At 41.5% G+C, this 18,881-nt stretch overlaps 1 protein-coding gene across 1 annotated transcript in view; it reads right to left on the bottom strand.

Annotated features, from left to right (window-relative positions):
• The window catches only part of Aff3 (ALF transcription elongation factor 3), a 577,149-nt gene that overhangs the window by 155,201 nt on the left and 403,067 nt on the right, over positions 1-18,881 (bottom strand). Inside the window, exon 10 of the mRNA XM_027950674.2 lies at positions 12,794-12,845. Coding sequence (XP_027806475.2) covers positions 12,794-12,845 — 52 coding nt within the window. The remainder of the gene's footprint in view (positions 1-12,793; positions 12,846-18,881) is intronic.

The following is an 18,881-nucleotide window of genomic DNA, read 5'->3' as shown; positions in this document are numbered from 1 at the left end:
CAGTCCTTCTTGCCATTAATAAACAATCATGGTATTCCAAAGAAGTTCCAAAGCTAAGAATCTTCACATTCCAAATCTTTCCATTCCTGGATGAGCTGGATGTGTTCAGATGTGAATGGGACGTCCGCCTTTTTCTTTTTTGGGCCAATATTCAGGCTAAAAGAGTCTGTGAAATAGACATTTCCCTCCTATGACCTCAGTTTTAGGATTTCTTTCTTGCAAATTGAGTTATTTGACTTGGCTGCTGGCCAGAATCCATTCCTACTTTTTTCTCCTCCTGTTCCTTTCTCTCCTCTCCCTTTCCTTCCCTCCCTTCTCTGCCTGCCTTTCGTTTTTTTATTGGTGAACACTCCGAAGTCCACTTGGACCCACGGTCTCCGAGGTGTACAGTAAGGTTATTAGAATTAGTGAATGAAAATAACAGGAAGCCCATACAAAGCTGACTTTCAGGTAATCAGCAAATAATTTTGTTAGTCGAAGTATGTCCAAAATATTGCAGAGGACACACTCACACTAAAAAAAAATTATTCCCTGTTTATGCGAAATTTGAAGAGAACTGGGCGTCTTATGTTTTATCTGGCAACCCTGGTTTGGAGGATGAAGAGAAGGGATTAAATAAACAACAAAGGCATCCATTTACAACTGCTGGAAGAAGAGAAATTTCCATTCCCATCCTTCTGAATCTTTTCTGCTTCTCTCTACAGGGGACCCCTTTAAGAGCTTACTTATGACCCATCCAGCATCCTAAGCTTCCAGAACAGTCCACATCCTCACGTTGAAGGAGTCCACCTAGGGTCTCGGGTCACATCAGCATCACCCCAGACCACAGCTTGCAAAATCTCTCCCTGGGCATCATGGGACCTTCCTGCAGAAACCAACCTCTGCGAGTACTTAAATTGGGATTGGTTATTTTTCTTCAAAATTTGAACATCAAATTTAGTATTTTTAAAGAGACCTTTTGCTCTCTCTGTTTTCACTTGGAGGCAATTTAGCACCATTAGTGTTGGTGATTATTAGGAAACAAAATCCAACAGGATCCAAATGTACTTCAGAATGTAATAAAATGATCTCTTCTTGGACATGTTCAAAGAGAAGATAAAAATACTGATATGCTTCACACATTTAAAGGGAAGATACAGATATCAATTATATCAATTACTACTTCAAGTGCGTTTCTGAACATCTAAGTAAACACTGAGGTGATGGAAATACTGTTTTTTTTATTTAGAGATACATTATTATTCAGTATTTTGGAAGTGTTTTGAAATTTAATAGACAAAAAAGAGGAACTATATACATGTGATTAAAAGCATGGGCCAAAAAAGTCAAACTCGGTTCAAATCCTAGCTCTGTCATAAACTAGCTGTGTGATCCTGGTCAAGTTTCTTAACCTCTCTTTGTATATATTTCTTTCTTACTTTTCTTTCTTTCCTTTTTTTTCTTTTTAATGTGTGTGTGTGATGCTGGGGATTGAACCCAGGGCCTTGTGCATGTGAGGCAAGCACTCTATCAACTGAGCTATATCCCCAGATCCCTATCTGTGCATGTATTTTTTATCTGAAAATGAAGATAACTACTCCCAAGAACTGTGAAAATATGAGTAAAGTGCTCAGAATAGTGTACAAAACACAGTAAATGCCCAGTAAAATTTGGGAGTGAGGGTCACATGACATAGCCCAAATAGTCAAGAAGAAAAATAAAATGCACATCAGAAAAGGTCTCAATGGGCTTGTGGGAGAAAAGATTTTTTCTGGTGGTCAAATGGACGATATATTAAAAAATCTTTTATGCATTTACTCATGTCCAAAAAATCTTCTCTTTGTTTTTAGAGCATATAACTTCTGGGGTTAAAATCAGCGTCATATTGTTCTAAGAAGTGAAACTATATGGTTAATAATTCCATCTAACTATTGGCTATTTTTCATGTTTCACTCTGCTTATTCATGCATTGAAACTCCAAAAGCAATGAATAATACTCTTTCTCTGACTCAAATGTGAAACTCTTACGTTAAAATTTCAAATGAAATAGTTCCACGTTTCAGGATTTCCTGCTGTTCTAGTCGTTTTCTGTTACTATGATGAAATATATGAGGCTGGGTAACCTTATATAGAAGTTTATTTGGCTCAAAGTCCAGGAGGGAGGTTCAAGGGATGGTGCCAGCATCAGCTCAGCTCTGGTGAAGATCTCCGGACAGTTAGCACATGGCAGGAGCACATGGGAGTGGGAGATCATGTCACAAAACTGAACTCTACACAGCGAGTCAAGGGTCAGGTTCAGGCTTTTATAGGGATTTGCTCTCTGGAGAACATTTCCTTCAAATGACACGCCCCCACGGACCTAAGGATCTCCCATTAGGCTCCACCTCTTAAAGGTCCCCTCAGCTCCCATATCCACCATTGGGGGCCAAACTCTCAACACATGAGCCTTGGGGGACAAACCACACATGACCTAAAGACCCTGCCATCTCGCCATTTCAAACTTCTCTTGTTAATAAATTTTTAACATAGTTCAGCTGTGTGTAGTCTGAGGCAGTGTCAAGAAAGGGTACTGTCAAGTTAGGCTCTCTGTGGTAACGTCCTGGCTGGGCCATATATTACCTGTGGGTGTGAGCTCGGTCGGCCTCCGTTTCTTTATCTACCAAGTGGGAGACTCTAGTGTCATCCAATCTCTTGAAGTGTTGTGAAAATTCAGAGTTGACCATCTATAGGGTGGTCCTATGTTTCTCATCCTCGAGTCATTGTTATATCATTAGTCTATTGTCCAGTATTCTGTCCTACCTGTTCACAGGTGTTTGGTCCACACATGGCATCCAGAGAGTAGCTAGTATTTTCTTTCCTGTTGATCATGATAGACTAACACCTGTCCTGCTCTAACTAAGTGCCTGAAATCCCCCAGAATCCTCATTTTTAAAAGCAGGAATGGCCTATTGGACATGGAGAGGTGAGTGCGTGTGTGTGGAGGTGTGGTCACCTGCCCTCATCCCGGCATTTTCCGTCCCTGTGGATGCTTCAGTTGTTGAAGAAGCTGAAGAGCTGGCGGTGGAATTCTCTGTTGCAGGACCTTGGGGCCGGGGCTCATGGACCTTGCATGCCCTGGTGGATCTCGGGAACGCAGCTTGCTAACATGCCCTCTGCCGACACTGAGGGTCCTGGGAGGTGAGCAGGTGGGCAGAGGCGGGAAGGCTGTCAGGTCACTTCTGCCGCTATGTGCATTGTGGGATGGATTCCAGCCTCCAGCCCCGGCAATTGCCAAGACCCCGTCACTGTGCAGAAGCAGCATGAGCGAGAGTGCCTGGAAGGCGGTCCCCCTGCCCTCACAGGATCTGTGGGATGCAGCTCTTGTTAATAGGGAGAGAGGCAGACACGGAGGGCTGTTAGGAAAATATTAGCCCTTTGTTCAAAAATGGGATTTCTTCCTTAAACCCTCTACCACTCCACGTGTCCTCTGGGGCACAGACCTCAGGCAGCGCCTCCAGGCAGCTCTGGAGCTGGGCAAACAGCCGGATTCGAGGCTCTGCCAAGTTTGAAACCTCTGTGAGCCAATTTACTCCTTTGAGATCCCATTTTTCTCTTCTGAAATACAATATGCAATAATGAAATAATATGCCTCACCAGTTTGGTGCCAGAATTAAGTAAAACAACGAGTCCCGCTGAGTGCCCGGTACAAATAGATATTGTGTCATGGGAATATCCTTACAGTACCAGGCTGCCTGAGAGGGGACCAGCATCGGAGGCACGGGGTGCAAAGAGAACCTATGAACTGGGGGATAAGTTTGCAAATAGACAAGCTCCACATTTTGGAGGCCTGTATCTTAATTAGAAGAGAAAGAAGAGATCTGGCTGATGATGTCTTTGCAAGAAGGTGCACAAAACGCATAGCAAATGTCATCTAACCATCCTTGCATTCTTCGGCAGCTGCTCATTTCTTCACGCCAATACTTTTGGGTTGAATTAGTGCTATATTCTAAATGATGGAAGAGGTTTCAACAAAAGAGCAGAAAGAAGCTTTAGGAAAGATAATACTATAATCCAAGGAAGCAGAAACAGCCTGTAAATGTCAGGCCACATTTACTGATCACCCACTGCAGTCAATAAATACGGGTGATGGGAACCACGCTCTTCCTCAGCCTGAGTGACACCTCAGGAAAATGTTAGCAAAAGCCACAGTGAATACAGAGAAGCTAAGGTTTATTAGTTAATGTCTCGGCGGACTGAAAGAGTTCACTGCCAAGGGACTAGACTTCCTTCTGGAGATGGTGTCCATCTCAATCACAAATGTGACACTCAGCTACATATGTGGCCTCATTAGGGGTCACTGAAAAATTTCCTTATCCTAGGACACAGATCTCCAATAGCTACTTCTTTAGCCTGTGAATGGGCTCTCAAATTTTTTGAGTGGTCAGTTAGTGCCTTCCTAGGTGCACTAACATGTTCCTGGGTTCTGCAAGGGGAGCACCCCAGGGAGCCGTGCAGTGGGGCCAGAGGGAGGCCCTGAGTGGGGACCGACACGGTGACTTCTAATCTTTGGAGAATCTCTTTCAGTCTTGGTTTCCTCATCTGTATGTGAGGTTAGAGAAACTCTGCTTTCAACGGTACTGGGAGGACTCAGAGGTCATTGACAAATAGGGCCAGAATCATGGCAGCGTCCAATATGCGGCTTCCTCCTCCTTCCGCACAGAACATCTAGGTAGTAAAATTTGTGGTGCTTTGCATGGTGCTGACCAAAGTGTGGTTCACAGAGGTGAACTGAGAAAGTGCTGGAGTGACGGCGGGTGGTGTATGCGGCGCTAGTTTCAGCACAGGCACTCTCATGGGGCATAATGCAGAATGCACCTGTGACTCTAGGTCGTATTAAAAATGCTTAAGATGGGTTCACACCCAGCAGAATCAAAAGCAGGATGCAGAGATATTTGCACACCCGTGTTCACAGCAGCATCATTCACAGCAGGCACGAGGTGGGAGTGGGAGTACATGAACCTGATGTGGTGTGTGCAAGGCTTCCTGACTTACCAAGAGGTTAGAGCCTGATCAACTCATCCTCAGTTGGAGGAGTTGAAAATGCACTCATCCCTAAGCTATCACGGACTCTAACTTGTCACCACCACATTCTGTAGAGCATTGCTGGTCCCCCTTGTGACCTGGCTCCCTGGGGCTGCCCAGCATCAGGAGAGGAACAGACTGCATGCTGTCAGCCAGGGGATAGATCCACATTCAAAATTCCAAGTATGGTCTCAACTGAATACCTTTGCAAAGTCTAAAAAAATCACAAGCTGAACCAGAGTAAGTCAGGGTCTGTTTTATATTCGTACAAAGAAATATTATTCACCCTTAAAAAAGGGAGGAAATTCTTACCCAGGGTGCAACATGAATAACCTTGATATTGGGCTAAGTGAAATAAGTCAGAGAAAAAGGAGAAACACTTTAAAAGTCTACTGGCATGAGGTGCCTAGCGGGTCAAACAGATACGATTTAGGAAAGATAATACTATATTGCAAGGAAGTGGAACCAGTCTGTAAATGTCAGTCAACTGATTACCCACAGCAGTTAGTAAATACGGTAATATGAACCATGATTCTATACAGGGTAACTCAACCCTGGTCGCCAGGGGCTGGGTGAAGTGAGTTAATTTTTTTTTTTTTTTGGTACTAGGGATTGTACTCAGGGGCACTCTACTACTAAGCCACATCCTCAGCCCTATTTTTGTATTTTATTTAGAGACAGGGTCTCACTGAGTTGCTTAGCACCTTGATTTTGCTGAGGCTGGCTTTGACCTCTTCATCCTCCTGCCTCAGCCTCCTGAGCCGCAGGGATTACAGGTGTGTGCCACGGCACCTAGTGGAGAGCTTCAGTTTGGAAAGATGAAAAAGAGTTCTGGGGAAAGACTGTGTTGATGGTAGCCAAAACACGTGAGTGTACTTAATGTCACCGAAAGATGGTTAGAAGGGTGCATCTTACATGTATTTTTCCACAATTAAAATTAAAAAATTAAATTACCCCCAAATAGTCTGAGGAACCCTGACCTTGATGACATCCTGAAGGGAGGCACATTTGATTGGGTCCCCAGAGAAGAAGAAAGAGTGAAACTCTGGGAAACTCCACAAGGGACAGAGGGACAGACTCCCTAATTTTGCTGGAGATTCCTTTATGACCCTGGGGCCACAGGCATGTTGGCTAGTGCAAGAGCATAGGCTGACAGGCTTGTTCTGGGATGGCATAATCTTGTGTTTAAATCTCAGGGCACTACCAATATGATGGTGACGCCTAACCCCCTCTCCACTGTGGCTTCTCCGTCAGCAGTGTGCTGGGGCCCAAAGCCGCCCCTGGCTTTGTGCAGGGTGGCCCTTCTTATCCCCTGGGTGAGCTGTGCCCCATTGCCAGGCTTGGTCCCATCTGTGCATCGGCGTGATGAGTGGCCTCACGAGCCCGGGGGAGCCTTTCCTATTTCATTTTTCATGCTTGATGTCTACGAGCAGAGAAACAGGATCTGGCTGCCTTTCCCGGGCAGAGGCTGTGTGATGGGTTTCTCATTTTCTTAGCCAACAGGGTCCTGGCAAATCACTTAACGGACACAGAAAGAGGCCTCTGAGGACGGACACCTCATACACTAAAAGATCAGCCACAATCCATCATGTTAGACCCAGATCTCCATTGCCAAAATAAATATCAAGAAGGTTTCATGTTTCTCAGGAAAAAAAAAAAAGATCTTTTGGTAACAATTTCCCAATAGACTCTGATCTCTCAACTTCGAGGCCCTATTATCTGATCAGTTTGTAGAACCTTATTAAATGCACATGTACGAATGATAGATTTCTTTATATGTTGAGCACAACTGTTTCTCTGGATTTTCTTTTTCCTTCCATATTTAACATGGTCTAAGATAGTGTTTCAATGAGTGCAGAAATTTTAAGTGGGCATTTTTCCTTGATATGAACGCGTTGACCATATCCTCTTTATACTGGACTCAGAGAGTCACATGTTATTTACAAGGTCTGGATCCTCGGGCATCGTCCAGACCCGCTGTTCTCCTCCTATCGGTGACTCCATGTCTTCCACACATTCTTCTCTCTGGGTAGAGGTCAGGTGTGCTCTTCTTGTCATGGCCCGGTCCTTTGACATCCTGGAAGACAGCTGGTTCTGCCTGACATCCCTGGAGAGTAGACTAAACTCAACCCTTCTTCTCTGCAGCCCCAGCTTCACGAGAAGACCTTTAAAAATGTTCTCATCATTTCTGTTTTTACCACCTTTAACTCATTCTAAAAACTCATCCCCCCACTTTAAAAAAAAAAAAAGATTAAAATTCTAATTTTCCAGTTTTCATAAGTCATAAATACTATTATAATAGCAGTAACAATAACTTATGGAGAGCGTACTTGTTAATGGGCACTTTCCATATATTAACTTTTGAAGAAGGCCCATTTCATGGGTCACTGTAATTCAGTCTGAGCTGATAGTAATTCCCAATTCTTTTACTGCACAAGGTCCACATCTGGATGAGCCATTTTCCTTCTGCCTCATATGTATTTTTTTTCCCCTGAGTAATTATTTTTTTTTTAAATATTTATGTTTTTAGGTGTAGATGGACACAACACAATGCCTTTTATGTGGTGATGAGGATCGAACCCGGGTCCCACCCATGCTAGGCGAGCACTCTACCGCTGAGCCACAATCTCAGCCCCCCCTGAGTAGTTTAAGACTTTGTGTTTAATCCAATTTCTCTGATTTACGAAGGTCATTTTAAATCTTTGTGTATTTTTTCAGGCTACAGTTAACTTTATTTGGTTGAGGGCCATCTACTGAATAAAGAGGGGTACTTACTCTTGGGATTTGTCCACAAGCCTGTACTTTTGGCCTTTGACTTGACAGAAGATCCTTCAGTGGTGGACAAATCGGGATGAAGCAGACACAGCGTTCCTGCCAAACTGTGGTCTTCCCAGAATGTTAGAAATCTCCAATTGGTCATTATTTTTAGAATTTTTCTATAACAGTGACAATCTAGTAGGCTATGGGCCTATGGTAATGACTTGCTCTTCCTGGGATGGTTATTGTCTCCAGAGACAATAGGGTTTGCAGAATCGGCCACATGGAGCCATGGTGAAGAGCTCAGCTTCCAGGGTCTGGATCTTGGGTTCAAATCCTGCTTTGGCACTTGAAGCCACATAAACGCAGGGATATGAGTTATCCCCTTTGCCTGGAGAATGGGGAGTATTACTGGGTTGTTGTCAGAGTTAGCAGAGACGAGACGTGTCAAGTGCTAAGATTTGCACCTTGGCAAGGTAAGTGTTCAACGCAGATTCATTATTATTACATTATTAGGTAGAAAAGCTGTCATGTGAATGTTTCTATCCTTTTTATATACTTTGGCCTTTGACTTGACAGAAGTCAAAGAAGCTTTTGCCCATTTAAAATACTCATTTCCTAAAAAAGTAAAATAAAATACTTGTTTCCTTATCATTTTGTTGTTGTCAGAGTTCCTTAAATATATACTGATTACTTGTCTGACATATGTATTGCAAATTCCTTCTCTCAGCTTGTAGCTGACCTTTCATTTCTATGAGCAGATGCTTTTCATTTTGAGGAAGTCCAATTAAGATCTTCTTGTTTGTGACCCCCCATAAGAGATTTTTGTCCCATCCAGGCTGTGAAGAGACCATCCTGTGTTTTTGGCAGGTGCTTCATGGCTGTACCTTCTATACTGAGGTCTCTCTTCCTTCTCAGCTGTGGGCACATGAAATTCCCTTTCCCGTTAGTAGCTGTTCCTGCAACTTTGGTTGAAAGACTTGGCTTTCCACATTCAACTGCTTCTGTGTCTTGTGGAAAATCAACTGACCGTGTGTGTGTGTGTGGTCTGTTCCTAGATTGTTTCATTCCATTGATTTGTCTGCCCTTATATCTTAAATTTACATCAGTTTTATAATCAGTCTTAAAATCAGGGACTGGAAGGTTGCCATCTTGTTCTTCTTCCAGATTGTTTGGCTACCTAAGTCCTTTGCTTTTCTATAAAAATTTTAGAATCAACCTGTAAAACTATTTTCTACAAAAATGTCCTACTGGTCTTTTGATGGAGATTGTGCTGAATCCACAGATCAGTAAAAGAGAAACTGAGATACCAATATTGTCAAGTTTTCCAGTTCCCGAACTTCTCTCCATCTGGTTAGGTCTTAAATTGCTCTCATCAATGTGTTGTAGTTTCTAAAGTTTTTAGTCTTATATGTCTTTTGCTAAATTTATTAGCATTTTATATTTTTATGTCATGGTAAATGGAGTTACTTTTTAAATTTCATTTTCTAATTGTTTATTCCTAATAAATTGGCACACAATTGATTTCTGGATATTCACCTTGATAAATTATTGGTTCAAACAGCTCTTTATTAGAGCCTTAGGACTTTCTCTAGCAATCATCTCTCTCAATTCTTTGTGTATATTATTTCCTTTTCTTGTCTTATGGCACTGACTATGATTTCAAGAAAAAATGTTGAATAGAGATAGCAATAGGAGTCAATACCGATAAATTCTTGACCTTAGAAGAGGTAAAACTTAGAGTTTTACCTCTGACTATGATAAAAGCAGTAGGTTTTTCTTTTCTTCTTTTATAGATGTCCATCCCTTCCAGTCTTAATTTGCTGAAAGTTTTAAAATTTTTCTTTTACATTCATTTGTGGGTGCTACATTTTGTCAAATGATTTTTTTTGGTATCTATTTAGATTTCTTCTCCTTTATTCTATTAGTACGGCACATTACACTGATTGATTTCCTAATAATAAACCAACCATGCACTCTAGTAATAAATCCTACTTAGTCATCATGAATTATATCCTTTTTGTAAATTGTGGGGATAGATGTGCTACGAATTTATGCAACAATGTCTATGAGGGGTCCTGGACTATAATTTGCCCACGCAGTTTGAGTCAGGTGCCTATCCTAGTGCCTGTGTTTGTTATGTCCAATTTCCTTTGCTCTGTTTCACCCTTTCAGCCCCCTTAATGGATGCTCTGTTGCTCAGGCTCTCTTTCCCTGTTCCATCTTCTGAGATCTACACACTCCTTGTTCTGTTTACCTGGCTGCAGCCTCTGATTGCTCTGACCTTTAAGGATATGGGAGGAATCATCCCCACTCCCTGTCATCCCTCCCCCATTCATATATTTGAAGTCCTAGCCTCTAGAACCTTAAAGTGTGATCTTATTTGGGATTAGGGCCTCATAGAGGTAGTTAGGTTAAAATGAGATCATTAGGATGGGGGCCTGATCCCATATGGCTGTGTTCTCATGAAGAAGGACACAGAGACAGACATGGCCAGAGAGAAGATGATGTGTATAAGCCAAGGACCAAGGGCAGAAGCACATTCTTCCTTTACAGCTCTCTGAAGGAACCAACACCAGAACCACGACAAAATAAACTGTCACATAGCCACCTGGATTGGTGTATTTTGTTATGGTGGCCCTAGCAAAGGAGTTCACTTACACTTACTACCTAAGTATGATCTCATCTCAGTATTTGTTCTTTTTTTTGGGGGGGGGAGGGGTGGGTACCGGGGATTGAACTCAGGGGCACTCACCACTGAGCCTCATCCCCGGCCCTATTTTGTATTTTCTTTAGAGACAGGGTCTTTTGGGCTGGGGCTATAGCTCAGTGGCAGAGTGCTTGCCTCGCATGTGTGAGGCACTGGGTTCAATCCTCAGCACCACATAAAAATAAAATAAAAAATAGAGACAGGGTCTCACTGAGCTGATTCGTGCCTCTTTTTTTTTTTCGCTGAGGCTGGCTTTAGCTCAAGATCTTCCTGCCTCAGCTTCCTGAGTCACTGGGATTACAGGTGCATGCCACCGCGACTGACTCAGTAATTGTTCTTGATTCTGATTCTTGCTTAGTTTTGTCTCTTAAGACCCCTGTATCCCTCAGGATGGTAAATGGGTAAAAATCAGAAGGTGTATGTCCTAATTTATCCTTGAAGTGGAATAACTCTTCCGATCCTCAGATTCTATTACTGTGCCTTCCCTAAAAGTTCAATGGGGTGCAGTGTGTGAGAACATCCCTGTCACCTGCAAGTCAGGCATCCTGAGTCCTACACATTCAGAACAGCTGCTCTTCCTGCCTAAGAACAGAGCCCCTGTGAGAGGGTTCTGACAGATCCCAAGTTCAGAATTCCCCACTTCTGAGAGAGATCCCTGCCACCCCAGATTTCATTTCCGTCATTTCTGGTTCAAGAGGCAGAAGGAGAGGCAGGTGACCAAGGAGCCACTTGGCTCAGAGGGGGGCACGTGAGGTGATGTTCCAGACTTTACATCTCCAGAAAATTTAACAGTGATTCCTCGGACAACTTACCTACTTTTATACATGTTAGAAGAAATAAGTTTGGAGCAATGGAAAGAAATTCTTTTAGAGAATGAACACTTCAGAAACACACAAGGGAAAGAGAACTTTAACTACCCACCAAACTACATTAACAAAATTGGTGTCTACCGAAGGTGGCTTTAAACCATGTAAAATTAAATGTAGTTCTCTAGCAGCTTTCCAACATATTTTTTCTGTTCCTTTGTCTGTAAGATAATTTTGTTGCTGAGAATTAGGAAAATTGCTGTTTCTGTAATAACTAATGCTCTTATTCAACAATTTATAAAAATGTAACTCACTCCCAAATAGCTTACATTCTAATTGTATATTCTTATCCTGTCTAAGTGTTACTCAAAAAACTAAGTTTTTCAGTAATTCCTCTCTTTTCAGTTCTCTAGAATGCCTCCAGATGGCATTAAAACCCTTTCCCCCATTCCCCACCCCCCCTTTTTTTGGCGGCAGCAGAAAAAAATTAAAAATCAGCATTATTTTAACCATTTAAGGCCAATTACATTCATGAGCACATCAGAAACCACAACAATGGAATGGTTTGTAAATTTTAGGAAAATAACAAACATGAAATTGTATCCATTATGAAATATATAACCACCCTGTGCAAAGCAAAGAAACAGGTATTGGTCAAGGCAAGACACTCCGTGAGATACCACCAACTGTGACTGCTAATGAATAGCACTTTAAAAGCTTAGCAATAAGAGCACTGATCCACAGATTCATTCACAAAGCCTGCTTTATAATAACAAGACGCACTTCATTCCTCAAAAGTGAAGACTCATTAGAAGCAAACCTGTTGCCAATTCCTGCGGAGCTAAAACAAAGTCATTTGTTAGCTTGTGAGTTATTTTATTTAAATGTTGGTGTATCAACTTGGCATCCAATGAATCATCAAAAACATATTTGGGTTCCATGAATATTGATAGTAAAAAGATAAAATAGAGGAACACATGTTTTAGAAGTGCCCTTTCTTATATTTTAAAAACTGCTCTGTTAACTTAAGAACATAACCAACTGTTGCGGTTCCAGAGAGAACTATAATTGTAATCCTCCCCACTCCCCATGATCCAGAGGTGAGATTGCAGATGGCAGGCTTTTAAAATGACATGAAATCTTCACAGGTGAGTGGGGCAGAAAGCCAGTATATGTGAGAGCTTCTTCAAGTCTTCTCACCAAATTCTAAAGGGTTCACCTCCCTTTCTCCCTGTGCACAGCCTCGATCTCATTAGATTTCTGCTTCATAAAGAGGAGCATTTGCGTTTCCTCTTACGATGCTAAAGTATTAAGACCTCAAAATGCATCTGTACCCAAAATCATTTTAAGAGACATTATCATGAGAAAAGAGAACCACCCCTGCGTCCTGGTCACCACTATTACGAGGTACTTGCACTGTTCCATTTATAAGGCAAATTAAAGGACAGTCATCTAGGACAGAAACAAAAAAGAGACTTACGATGTATTCGAAGTGCCATTGTCTGGACTCTCTGGCTCAGCATCACCTTTCTCTTAAAAAGGAAGTAGGGGAAAAAAAAAACGACATGTGAGTCGTGCAGTCTTAAGATTTAAGAGAGACTAAATATTTCTATGGTCCTATTAACAATCTTTGAAAATGTGCAGCAGGAGGCCTTTAAAACATTTTTTATTGTCTGAGAGCTGGATCCGCAAAATAATTTCGTCTTTGCAATGCAATTGCCCAGGCACCAATCTGTGGGTAGGTACTAAGGAGCTATTTGCAAACAACCAGAGGTGCAGGCTAGAGACCTTGCCAAGAGATGAATATCTTACAGATGGAATCGGTTTCTTTCCACTTCATTTTACAGAAAATTTAAAGAAAATAAACCCATTAGCATTCGACTTCCAAGGCACTTTGAACTTTGATCCCTCCTGCTAACATAAGCCAAATGGGGTCTGGCTGAAACAGAACCTGGATAAGAGAACTTCACAGAACACTGAGGTTGCAGTCACGAGACCCCCAATAATTATACCCCATGGAGAATTACAGTCCTGGCAGCAGGTTGTGGGGCTCCCAAGTTAGAGCCAGATAAGATGTAAACCAGAAATCCTTCCTGCTCATCTGAGAGGATGGAGAAAGAAAGGTTTCTGAGGGACGTGGCCATTGGGGACTTGACGGTTTTTAGTTAGGGGATCCTGGGACTAGTTCACTCTTCGTAGTTTTAAAGTCAGATGCAACAGGCCTAATGTAATTCACAATCCTGGCCCAATGGGTGGTTTGAAATATGCGTCTTCACATTGTAAAGAGCTTCTATGGATGTCCTTGAGGTTGGGGTGGGAAGAAGGGTCCTTTGTGCCTAAGAGTAAGTTGCTTGTAGCTGCTGATGGCTCTGCAGCGCCCATGGCTGAATGAACCCAGAGACTTGCAAGTTGCAGAAAGGGCCTGCGGGTGGCCACTTGGCCTTGCTGTGCTCTCTCAGGTCAGCCTGGACATCTCCTAGGATCCCTCATTCTACCATGCAGGCCCTCAGACCTATGCAGGTACCAAGCTCCGTGTGTCATCTATTGACCTTAGCAGGTGGTCACCTCCTCTTAGGAATGACCCCTCAAATCACTTCATGGAGCCCGGGGATGTTGCCCAAATGGCTCTGAATCAATCTTCACATTTTCTTCTCTTTTTCTTATAGGACAGCAAGCAGTTGGGAGGAAAGGAAGACGCATTACATAGAGCTCATACATCTGTCTCAGATGTGATTTTCACTGTGTCTCTCTAGATGGTGCCAGGGCACCCACAAGGGACAGTCACTAGGTCCAAATCCAGTCGTCCAGGGAAAAAAACCAAATAAATCTACCAAATCTATGATGATAATAAACATGGAGTAGTCAGAGCCCTAATTCATATAACACCCTGTTAGACTAGCCAGGACCCTAATGCATATGAAACCACATGAATACTTATGTATTTCACCTTGACATAAAGCAAAGGCAACAAATTAATAAACTTGCTTGAACACTCCTACTTTGATACTGTCTTTGGCCTTTCAGGCAGAGCTGTGATGTGCTCCTTTAGGGGATATGTAAGGCCCAGTCAACTGGCTTCTGTGCTGGAAAATATCCTAGTCTGGTACTTTCCAGAATCATTTTTCCCCTAAGCAACCATTGTTCCTGCCATAACCCCAAAATAGAGAGTCATAACATCTACATTAGGTAGGAAAAATCTAAATGAAGGTGCTATTTTTCCTCAAAAACATAGATTCATCCTTCTTCCTTCCCCTTTAATCTGAAGAAACTGGTTCTGTTCCCCAGGGCCCCGCTGCCAGCGGTCATATCTTGCACCATTATAATAAAGAATGTAAAGCAGCAGGCGAGAGTAAACATTTCCAAACGATTTATGTCAGAAAACAGGGAAACAATAATACCCACGCAGGCCTTGCTTGGATGTTTGAAGAAACACGTTTTACCTTGACCCATACTGTTGCCACATAACCCCACAGGTGGAGGTGCTGCAGGCTGGACTGCACATTGGATCGGGGACTGCAGGAGTCATGGGCTGGTCTCAGCACAGGGACAAAGCTGCAGCTGATTATCTCTGCTCTTAGCAGCACTTACGTTGTGGCAACAGGGAAAACAGAATAGGTTTTGGCAAACAGGAAGGATACCACGGGGCCAAACGGGACATTTAGAAACAGCCCGAGTGGGAGTGCTCTGAGCCACTTTAGGGCTGATAATGAATTAAACTTTTTTTGGGAAAAGTAAGCTTGGGATTAAAAGAGGGATTTTAACTATTTTTGTCCTACACACACACACACACACACACACGTTGCAAAACCCCACTCAACATCTTGAAATCTTAGGTGATGCAATTTTTCAAGTTAATCTGCAATGTGTAAAGCCATCAGCCATCGAGAAACACAGGCACCCAAGGAAAATGATGCTGAAGATGGCTGGAGGTGCTCAGTGTGAGAATTTTTTAGGTGGGAGCTCAGGAGATGTTTCCTTGCAGCCCCCAAAGGGGACTGTTTGGGGTCATCCTGTTTATATCAGCTGCTGTCATGATGGATACCACCACATTGGTCTATTTGGAAGGGAGCCTGCATCGATCATTAACAGGTTGGGCATAAGGGGCTGGCAGGGGGCAGTGTGGTCATTTGCATGTGGAAATACAATGCAGAGAGGAAGGGGAGATGGGCCATGTTGTGGGGGACCCCATAGATACATGCAAATGTATCTACATGTACACGTGTATGTATACAGGTCCCTGATGCCTGTATTTCAATTGTTTTCTAATATAGAACCACAGGCTCAAGTAGAAGAGGCTGGCCTGGGGGTGTAGCTCAGGGGTAGAGTGTGTGCTTAGCATACACAGGTGCTGGTTTCCATCCCCAGCACTAGGGCAAATAAAAGAAAAAGCAGAAGAGGGTTAAGGTTCCTTTGCTACTGAGATGGATATAGTCTGAGGAATGAAACCGCTTGATGGTTCCAATAGGTCACTGAAAAAAAATCACAATAGCTCTCTTTCTAATTCAATAAATGTGCTGAGGTTGTATAGACCTGGTACTCCGCTTGGTAAGCCTAAAGATAATTGATATGTAATCCATGCCCTCTGATCACTTAGATCACGTTGCCCATTAGCAGTCATACAATGTGGACCAGAGATGAGGTCTGAAAATGGAATCGAAAAATAGACATGCAGTATGCTAAGTATACCACAGAGGAGGATCTGCCTAGGTACAACTTTTCTTTATCATTCTATTAAAAGTAATCCATACTTTTGTTGGAAAAAAATATGAACAGTGGGGAAAAGGTAATGACTCCTCTTGATTTTGTCTCCAATTCTATTAGCCCTTCTACTCTAAGTAACAGACTACCATCTTTTTTTCTAAATACAACAACTTTATACAGTACCTAATAATTTCTGATATGAAAAACATGAGATATTTAATATACTGTCCCTGCCCCTAAAATTTTACTAATTCTATTATTACTTTTAGCATCTATATTATGTATTTGTAACTTTAAATACATTGAATCTTCATTGACTTGATTCATCAACTTGGGATAGCATCTTTTCTGTTGCTTTGACACAAAGTAAGAAAACTCATTTCTTTATTCTTTCCTCAAGTTTCCTTTCTTTTTTTCTCTCTCTCAACTTGAAACAGCTACACTTTTACTTTTACCATTGCAAAGGTTTAAAATATTCATATTATGTTCAGTAATTATTAATGAGGCATCCTCATTAATATTAATTGAGTTAATCATTTAGTTTCTGGACTTGCCTATAGGTCAATGATAGAAACTATAAACCAATGACCCAAATTTACCGTATCATAATATAAACAGTAGCTACTAAGGGACAAAGTGGCACAAGTGGATCTGTAGAAGGAAATGCCACAGAGGGGGAATGGAGGCAAGGACACCCAGTTTTCATGTCCAATGGATTCTCATTCTTACCTTCTCTCACACCACTGTGGTCTGTCTCAAGTAAGGGCTAAGCCTGTCCTAAAAGACTGTGTGTGAAATGTACCTGTGCCTGAAATGTATATAGACAGTTTAAAAAAATTAAAATGAGTCAACTGTGACTATACCTTCTAGTCCAGGAAACAAAACATCATCAAAAAGTAACCCAGCCAGGTGGGGTGGCCCACACCTTTAATCCCAGTGGCTCGGGAAGCAGAGGCAGGAGGATCACAAGTTCAAAGCCAGCCTCAGCCAATGCAAGGTACTAAGCAACTCAGTGAGACCCTGTCTCAAAGTAAAAAATAAAAAGGGCTGGGGATGGGGCTCAGTGGTAGAGCACCCCTAGGTTCAATCCCTGGTACCAAAAACCAAAAAACAAACAAACACAAAAACTGCATCCTGGCCCGGCCCCTGCCAACTGGAACTCTTGTGTCAATCATTACCTACCTTTTCTGCACAGCTTTCAAAACCCCTGTGTGCAGTGTCTGGTTATTGCTGTTTCTAATCTTTAATCTTCTATTACACTTGGAATCACTTCTATTATACATGGAATCACACTACACATGTTCTGTTAAGACACATCCACACACATACACACTAGTGATAGCCAAATACTTTTTTCTAACAATAACATAGAATGAAATTTCATTAGGGTGTTTGCCTGTCTCTGAGTTTTAATGAGATACATATTCTGTACCTGTTCTTTTGTGTCACTTATTTAAAAAAAAACATTTTTTAGTATTTTTTCATTCATAGAAGCATTTTATTGTTTCAATACAAATAATAAATTTGTATCATAATAAATACAAATCACAAACACAAAATAAAATAACTATTCCCAGGGTTCCCAGTGTTAGCTTTTTATTTTATTTTTTTTTCTGGTATCTTTGGATGAACTGTAAGTTTTTAATTTCAATGTATTTATATTTATCCTTTGACTTTTTTGGCATATTTTATTTAAGAAATGAATCAGAAAAATGTTCTTTTTTAAAAAAATTTTTGTCCTGGGTATTGAAACTAGGAGCACCTTACCACTGAGCCATACTACCCCCCTGACTTTGAACTTGCTATTCTCCTGCCTCAGCCTCTTGAGCCAGTGGGATTATGGATGTGTGCCACTACGTCTGGCTGGAAGAATGTTTTATACTTTCTTTGGAAAGTGTATAGTTTTGCTGGTCTTTTAAAAATACCTGGATTGGTTTTTGCACATGGTGTTGGGTGGGTGTTAATTTCCCTTCTCTTTCTGTAGATAACAAATGATTCCATACCAAGTATTCTGGTATAAGCATTTTAGGCTATAAATTTCTCTCTGATTTACTTTCATTCCCCAGTTTTAACACTAGGTGTTTATGTTACCTTTTAATTGCAAATGTTCACTAATATCTGAAGTACTTCTTTATTTCTAAACCTCTGTTTTCATTCCTAATCATCCTTTGTTTTTTTCTCCTAAATTTTCTGAATCTTCAATCTTCAATGTGTCATTATAAACAGCATAGAGCTGGAGTTTTATTTTAATTCATTTGGACAACATCTGTCATTAAATCATAGCATCTAATCTATTTGTTCAGATTACCGGTTTTATTTTATTTATACCAATATATCTTTCCACACACTCTGATCTTTTTCTAGTCTTTATTTCTTTGAGATAAACTGGTAACGTTTTCATATTCCACTTTTATCTCGGTTTTTGAGTTGTTTTTCTTATTTTGTTGGTAGGTGAAATACCCTTTCTTAGAGTTCATGGTGTTCACTGAATTTATCAAAGTTCAAAGTTAACATTTTTGGGGGCGGGTACTGGAGATTGAACTCAGGGGCACTCGACCACTGAGCCACATCCCCAGCTCTATCTTGTATTTTATTTAGCGTCAGAGTCTCACTGAGTTGTTTAGCACCTTGCTTTTGCTGAGTCTGGCTTTGAACTCAGGATCCTCCTGTCTCAGCCTCCAGAGCCAATGGGAGTACAGGTGTGCACCACCATGTCCGGCCCAAAGTGAACATTTTTATTCTTCTCCCAAATAATTATAGGAACTCAGAGAGATTTTAATTCCCAATTTTCCTCTATTCTATGCCATTGTGCTTGTGTAAATCATACTTTTACTATTTCACAAGATGTTGTTGTATACAGTATTGTC

Source organism: Marmota flaviventris, chromosome 14, assembly GCF_047511675.1.
Source record: "Marmota flaviventris isolate mMarFla1 chromosome 14, mMarFla1.hap1, whole genome shotgun sequence".
Taxonomy (NCBI): domain Eukaryota; kingdom Metazoa; phylum Chordata; class Mammalia; order Rodentia; family Sciuridae; genus Marmota; species Marmota flaviventris.
The sequence above is the reverse complement of the archived record's forward strand: the minus strand, read 5'-3'. Positions and strand labels throughout refer to the sequence as shown.